The sequence below is a fragment of the Podarcis pityusensis genome (genome assembly GCF_964106645.2).
Source record: "Podarcis pityusensis genome assembly, chromosome: 7".
Classification (NCBI taxonomy): Eukaryota; Metazoa; Chordata; class Lepidosauria; order Squamata; family Lacertidae; genus Podarcis; species Podarcis pityusensis.
Window position 1 is genome coordinate 22,595,978 of NC_138031.1, and position 8,303 is coordinate 22,604,280.

The 8,303-nt window shown below is 45.9% G+C and overlaps 1 protein-coding gene across 36 annotated transcripts in view; it reads right to left on the reverse strand.

Annotated features, from left to right (window-relative positions):
* The window catches only part of RIMS2 (regulating synaptic membrane exocytosis 2), a 350,853-nt gene extending 342,672 nt beyond the window's left edge, over nt 1–8,181 (reverse strand). For 7 of the 36 annotated variants that reach the window (XM_081013754.1, XM_081013727.1, XM_081013720.1 and 4 more), the window contains exon 1: nt 6,641–8,180. In XM_081013754.1, coding sequence (XP_080869880.1) covers nt 6,641–6,810 — 170 coding nt within the window. In that variant the 5' untranslated portion in view covers nt 6,811–8,180. Of the gene's footprint in view, nt 1–6,640 lie in introns of all 36 variants that reach the window. The other 29 variants (XM_081013749.1, XM_081013716.1, XM_081013719.1 and 26 more) reach the window with 7 other exon arrangements.
* Nucleotides 8,182–8,303: the final 122 nt, after the last annotated feature.

Consider the following 8,303-nt stretch of genomic DNA (forward strand, 5'->3'; position numbering starts at 1 on the left):
TTGTAGATTGAATAAATAAAATGATGGTGGTGAGATCTTCATTGACTTTTATGCCAATTGCACCTCCACTTGGAAGAGAAAGCTGAAAGAGGGGCAGAAGCTTACCAACAATTTCATACAGCATTTTTATAAGTGATTCAGCCGGTATACTTTACAAGAAAATATAATACCATCATCATAAACATTCTTCTAAGATTCTGTTTCTTCCATAGGATTTAGAAAGGGACAACTTGGGAAAAATATGAGAGAGATATCATTACTGGCCTTGAAAGGGTGACAAGAAAACATTACTATACTATTTTTCAGGATCCTGTAATTTGGAGATACTCAATTAAAAATGTGAGGATCCTATAACATCTATTCCTGAAGACCTGCAATGGCTCACTATATGCTACTGGGCCCAATTCAAAGTTTTTGTTCTGACAAATAAAGCTCTGACAGGCTTAGGACCTTGCTAGGGGCACCTCTCCTATATTGTCCTGCCCAGTCTTTGAAATTTGTTGGGTAAGCCTTCTCGCAGTACCATTGAAAATGAGTTTAGAGCAGTGTTTCCCAACCTTTTTCCAACCGTGGCTCCAAGCCAGAGAAAGTTGTTCTAGGCAACTGCACTGCTTATTTAGAATCCAAGTGATGGGGTGAGCTCTGGTTGCTCTGTCGCAGCTTCTGCCAACCTAGCAGTTCGAAAGCACACCAATGCCTAAATAGATACCACTGCGGCGGAAAGGTAAACGGCGTTTCTATGTGCTCTGGCTTCCGTCACAGTTTTCAATTGCACCAGAAGTGGTTTAGTCATGCTGGCCACATGACCCCGAAAGCTGTCTGTGGACAAATGCTGGCTCCCTTGGCCTGAAGCAAGATGAGCGCTGCACCCCATAGTTGCCTTTGACTGGACTGTGGGTTAAACCACAGAGCCTAGGGCTTGCCGATCAGAAGGTCGGCTGTTCGAATCCCCATGACGGGGTGAGCTCCCATTGCTCGGTCCCCGCTCCTGCCAACCTAGCAGTTCAAAAGCACATCAAAGTGCAAGTAGATAAATAGGTACCGCTCTGGCAGGAAGGTAAAAGGCATTTCAGTGCACTGCTCTGGTTTGCCAGAAGGAGCTTAGTCATGCTGTCCATACGACCCAGAAGCTGTACGCCGGCTCCCTCGGCCAGTAAAGCGAGATGAGCACCGCAACCCCAGAGTCATCCGCGACTGGACTTAATTGTCAGGGGTCCCTTTACCCTTTACCTTTAACTGTCCAGGGCTCCTTTACCTCTATCTTACATTACTGCTTATTTTGATGGTTTTAATTGTATATTATGGCTTTTGTCCACCGAAAGATCACTTGTGATGAAGATCAGGATATAAATATTAGAAATAAATAAATCTTCAACAACTTTAAAATGAAAATATAACTATGAAATGCTATATCCATAACAACTACATGAAAATCAAAGATCCAGACAATTTTATATAAAGCAGGAATACTAATGTATATTATATATCTGTTTGAAATGTTTTAATGTCCCTGAGATACTGGTGCAGTTTCATGACTTGCAACTGTTCCAGTACAACTGTTGGTGCTGCAACTTTTGGTCCAATTCATAAGCAGGCCCTGCATATACATAGGAAATGTGAATGCTGATGTACTTCCTTTACACCTATAACACAATGCAACTGAATGCATAAACAAATCACACCATCTTACCAACCCATTATTATATTTTATGTTGGAGTGGATTTATTCCCCATACTTTCAACATAAACACAATGCCCACAACAACTTCATTTTATGTTGTAGGCATGGTAGTAGTGAACGAGTTTTCATACTTATCCACTATATCTACATAGAACCCATGTATGGCCTGGGACCTCTAAGAGAATAAGTCCCCTACAGTATCTTTGTCTCCTCAGCCTCACAGAAGTAACATGTCGCAAATAAAGTAAGGACCCTTTAACCAGCCAGCCAGCCAGCCCCTCCAATGAGCCTACTGCATCCCAGGTCGTGTCAGCCTACATAAGGTTTCTGCTGGATCCAGACTTAGAAGAATACTTCAGCCAGCAGGTGACCCTTGAAGCTGTCCAAGATCTTGCTCATGTCTGCTCTCTGGTTTAACCTGCCTTTACCAACACTGACTGCTTCTCTTGCAAGCCTTGAACTCCCAGAGAACTGGACATAAATAAAATACATCTGGACCACTAAAAATTTGGTGTTATATGAGAATAGATTTTCATAAGGGGTGGAAATGACATATATACCAGCATTATCAGACAGCTGAGAATCATCACACAAGTTTTAATATAATTATTTGGTAATGGCTTTCACACTAGGCATGGGAGTCATATTGGTCTGTCTCTCTTTTAAGACACAGAAAACTGAACCAGAGCTCAAGGGGATGTCTTGCCTCCTATAGAAGTTTTAAGAGAGACTGGCTCCCAGCCCCAGCGAGCATCAGCCCCAGTGGGCATTAGATTGCCTTATTTATTCAGGAATCCTAGAACCTCTTATATCTCTTTTAGGCCTATATTATAGTCCACAAAACCAAGTGTCCACAGAACCAATTTGAGCTAAGTAAAAATGAATAGTAACAATTAGTGAAACTGACACATGGGGGGGGGGGAGATCCAACATAATATAGCATAAGTAGTTTGAGAGTTGACGTTGTACAAGTAGTTGTGCAAACTTATAAAAAAGAGGTAACACACAAAGCTTAACTGTCACAAAGTATAATAATAGCAAATGCACTAGAGGTTGCACAACATCTTTCACAAATGTATGGCATGCATTGGATTTGGCTACTGTACTATACTAAATACAGGGCTCCTGCTAGCAGAATGGCTGTTGTGAGAGCAGGCTGCCACAATTTATTTATTGGATACCAATAAACAATTGGATATCACCCAAGGTTAATAGCAATATTTCGTTCTCAGATATTCCATATATAGGATATTTTTAGAGAGAACAATCCCAACAGCAAGAGAATTCTGGATCACCACACTAAAAACCCATGGAAGTCCCTCCACAGGAACACTGCATGGCTTCATCCAGTGCCTTCACAGGACATAACCTGCCAAAAGCAGGTGTCTCTGCAAAATGGTCATTTCACATGTCATCTACTTCCAGCAAATCACAGCAGGAGTGGCTGCTGACCTTATCAATATGAACTCCTGCTGATTCTAACTCGGCACCACTTCTCTTTGTTTCTTCAAAAGAAGCATAGCAGGAGGAGGGGCTGTAATGGGTTTAAGGATGTACAAACATACATATATAAGTCTATGAATAATTTTGCCCTGGGAAGAGGAAAGGGGGGGAATAATTGATGTGACAGATGATAGTGACACCACTGAATGCTCTTCTAGTAAGCACGTCAATACAATAACGACAGACTCATTAGGCAATATGAATAAAATAGAAATGGCATGAAATAAAAATATATCAGAGGGGAACTAATGCCCAGCTGGTTTCCATCCATTGTCTATATCAAAAACTGTATAATTTATCCTTTACATACCTAGCAAGTAAGTTTTTTAAAGAACTCTGAGAGTTTCAGTTCTATTTTCAAAACAAGCAAAATATATACTTCTTTTTAGTGAATGCTTTGCCACATTTACTGAACAGCAGTTCCAAAAGTTCTATATGATACAGAAAATATGCTACTTCCCTTGAAGGATATGCTTAGACTAGGAGCAACAAAACTTGCATTTGCAACTATTATTAAGAAACAGAAAACTCAATTTCCATTCAATCACATCAGCCTTCTTCAAGCACCAACATACTGTATTATTATTGTAAACTTAGGAGCAACATGAAGATTTTTAAAAACACCCATCCTCCAACAATAAATTCAACCAGGAGGGGAGAAGATTGAAACTATTTTGAGAAAGAAAAAGGATAAATCTTTTGAAAGAGCTATATATTTAAGAACAGTACATCACTGCACTAGCAAATCAGAGGTCACAACTGCCAAAATGATAATCATATGTGAATAAGGTGTGGCATTGCACCAGTATCATATGCATGCCCAGGATGTTGTAGCAACATAACAACATGTGTGAGCACTGCAGAAATCACTACTTTCACCATAAGCAATTTAGTGTCATCATGCAAAATTGTTACTCCACACAGAAATGAGTCATAGCACGACAGAGGGTGGGACTAGGTACAACCCAGCTAACAGATGCTAAATATCTGAGCCATTGTGAAGTCTGCTATATCAGAACAAACACTATTTCATACTAAGGAGTTAGGATGAGATTACCACTAACACACAGCAAAGCATGATGGACTCCCCACTTGCCTCACACTTGTTGCTCTGGCTACATCAGCACATGCCATTCTTTGTACTGTATCTATCTATCCATATCATCAAGAGATGGCAGTCTAAGATATCTTAAGATCTCATAAGCAAACACAAACTGACAAATTATATATATTATCTGCCTGATCCCAAGCCAACTTAAAATGATACTAAACCACAATTAATCCATGCATACTATATTTTTCTCCTATTTTAGGAGGGAAAGTTTTCCTTATTTCTCATATCTAATTATATTGGGGAGGTATGAGTGTGAAAGACATGTCAAATGCATATGATTTTGTCTAAAAACAGAGGAATGTGTTTGTGCCTATTAACCAAACTTGCAATTAAAAACAAATAAGATATTTTAATATAAAAAAACAAACTTATTTTAGTCACAGAGATTATGTATTTAAGCACAAATGTTACTAGAAACATGGTAAATACATTTTATAATGTTGATGCCACTGTCCAATTATCTGTTTTAACTATTTTTAATATTGCAATTTTTATATTATAGTTACCCACCCTGTGACCTCATGGTAAAGGGCAGGTAAAATATATTATTAATAACAATAATGCCATTGCTTGTTTGCATATTACATTGTTTTTAATGCATATTTTAAGATATAATAGCCAAAGGCATATAAATATATGTTCTTGGTATAAATTACTTTAAATTATTAGTTAGAATTGGAATTTCAAAAGGTAATCTGACTTTTGTTAATATAAATCATGCTGACTTTCTTCAAAGCACAAACACATTTCATTATTATTGTTAAGTGTGAATACTTTAACCACCTGTTTCTCTTTACATGAAGATAAAAATTACAAGAAAACAATAATTTTTTTGTTCACTGTCACATTGCTAATGATACACACTGATTCCAGCACAAGTCATCAGCTCAGCCCAGAAGCCAAGAAGCTTTCAGCTGCAGATTTTTAATCAGCAGTTCAACAAGACAATGGGTTAACATCACTATGATTGCCTAGTAATTTGGCTGGATATTTTTAGCAGTATTTAGACTCAGAAGCATTTACTCTGACCCTGTGACAAAATGTTACATAGTATCCATTACTTAAAATTAAACACAGCAGTATGCGTTAGAGCATTACTGTAATAACTTCATAAAGCAGTGAATAATAATTTAGAGGTCAGTGTGGCCATTACATAAGAAAAATGACATTTTTGTGATTACATGATGTTTGAGAAACATAAAAAAGTCAAACGCAATCTTGTCTACAAACTTGATCTTAACAGGCAAACAGTAGCTACTATGATAGACAAAAACATGCTAAACATGTTACAAGATCACAAAAGAAGCTTGCATTTCAGCCAATCAGGTAGCCTTGCCATCCACAAGGCATATATGTATGAAACAAAAATTCAGAGAAAACATGGAGCTTCCTGACATCACTGCCCAAATGGATCAGAGCTAAATCGCTTTGCAAGAGAAAGGGAGGTAACACAGCCCAGGAAGAAAGGTGAAATGTCATCAGGACCAGAAACAATTGCCCTGAGCCTGCCTGGACAGCTCCGTGGTGCTGAAGTTACAGAGCAGCTCGGCAGCTTTTTCTCCGTGGCGGCTTTTGCCGCCTGCGAGGCCTGCGCCCTCCATGCTGCTGCTGGCCAAGTGGCCCACAGGTGAAGGGACAAGGACTGCTTGCCAGAACGCAAGGAGCCGGTCAATGTGGGGTGGGAGGGCTACACGTTGTTGCAGGAAGATGGCGGCTCTCGCAAACCCACCCCGACAGAAGGCTACCGAGGCCTCGCCGGGACATCTCCGCTCTGCCCGGGCTGGGCTGCTAAGAGAAGGCAAGGCAGGAGGCGAAGGAAGGCCACTTTGGCGGTGGCGACTGCGGAGAAAGGCCCACTCCAGCTGCCACCAGATTCTCGTGCGCGCTTAGTTCCTTTTCCCAGCCATGCTGCCGCCGCCGCCTCCTCCTCCTCCTGAAACCATCCGCTTCCTACACACCGGGTTACAACAGCACCTGTGCGGCCATATTGGGCGCCTGGCCCCAGTCCATGCCTGGCTGAACGGCGAATAGGAGCCTGGAAAGCGGGGAGGGGAGGGAACCGCTTGCTCTTTTCCATCTCCTGCAGGGATGGACCGAGGCAAGAGGCAATGAGGAGCTAAATGCACTGGCAAGCAGCCTCCGTGGCTTCCCCTCAAATCGCTCCTCTCAGGAGTCTACCACCTCACACAAATGCACGCCAGCCAGCCAGCCCCAAGCAATGCCCTAGGGAGGGGTGGAAAGCGAGGGGCTCGGCGGCCTCACCCTTCCTCCTTCTCCTGAATGAGCCACACAACCATGGGAAGAGGGGGGAGAGAGAGAAAAGAGAGGAAAGTAGCCCTTACTTAAGCACGGATTGCTCCTTCTCTTCTTCCTTCTTCTGGCGATCCATGACGGCCTGGATGATCTTCCTCTCTTCCTCCGTGAGGTGGCTGAGGTCGGGCATCTCGGACTGAGGTGGAGGCGGCTGAGGAGGAGGCGCAGGGCCGCCCCGGGGCCCAACAGGAGCCGACATATTTGGTAGACGGAGCTTCAGCAACACTCTATACTGGAAAACACTGGGCTAACTCAGGCGGGGGCAGCGGAGCAAACAGCCGCCGCTGCCGCGGAGTGAAATACATACAAATCGATATACTTTGGGAATCAATCGGCCACCTAATTAATGCCCTGCTGGGGAGGGAAGGGGAAGGATCAGCAGCGTCCGTGAAGGGGGAAAAGGGGGCTTGCTTTGGGTGAGATGGGAGGGGAGCAACAATAAAGGGTCCCCCCCTCCTTCTCCGCACACACAACCCCTCTCACCTGCTCAGTGGTGAGGAAAGGGGGGAAGGAGTCGGGCAGTAATGGTTTCTGGGGAGGGAGAAGGATCTTCCGAGGGAAACGGAAGGGGGAGCCCGCACTAGGTGGGGGAGGAATGGGGTCGGGGTGGGGGGCACCACAACACGGAGGAGCCTTAAGGGGAAGAGCCGGGGGCGGTAGTTGGTGAGGGGTATCGGTTGGGCTCTGGCGGGACGGAGTGAGGGGCAGTATTTGGGGGTGGGGGGCTTCTCACTCCAACCGAAGGCGCCCCCTGCTTGCGGCCGGAGAGGAGGAGGTGGCCGGGCGCCCGGGCCAGGGGAGCCCTGGCGAGGCGGCGGAAGGGCCGGGGGCTCCGGGCTGAGGGGGCGAAGCGTCGGGGTGTCGCGCGCTGTAATAGTAATGGTGGTGCCGATGGTGAGAGAGGAGCCCCGCCGGCACCCTGAAGCGCAGAGCGGGAGAAAACCCCTTGGGGTGAGGGCGAGTCCCGGGCGCCAGCAGCTCCCGCCGGCTCATAATTCCAACCCGCTGTCCATGGAGGGGACCGTGGGGCAAAGCAGCTCCCGCCGGCGGCTTCCTCCTCCTCTGCCGCCGCCGCCGCCGCCACCAGCAGCCGCCGCTTCCGCCACCCGCGCTTCAACAAGGCCTCGCCGCCGCCGCCTCTCGTGGCTGCCTCGCTCGGCTGCTCTTCTCTCAGCTCCGCTGCTGGCGACGAGCCGCCTAACCCATCGCATCGCGGAATTAAGAGGAGGGAAAGGGGAGCCGGGCGGGGGGAACGACGACGACGACGACAATAGCGGGAATCACGGGAAGGGACTCCTCATCTTCCTCCCCGAATCTTCCCCCTCCCGCTCTTTCTCTTTTTCTCTCCTTTTCCCCCCTCTTTCTTTCGTCTTCCTCCCCCTCTCCCAGCCCGACAGCGACGTTCCTGCCTTGTCGCCTGAAGGCGCGGGAACGGAGCGCGGGGCGGGGCGCGCTGAGGAGAAATGCGGGGAGCGTTAAAGGGAAAAGCCGCTCGCTTCCCACACAGCCTCGAGACGAAGCCTCGTGCGACACGACGCGCGTCGGCAACGTCGGTTGGAGGGGGGGGAGTGAAGCAGGGAGAGGCAGGCTGTGAGGGGAAGACGTTGGGGAGGGGGCGGAGAGGCGGAGCGGCGCGCGAAGGTGGGGAGGGGGGCAAGAGAGAGAGGAGTTGCGTTTGTTTATTTATTTATA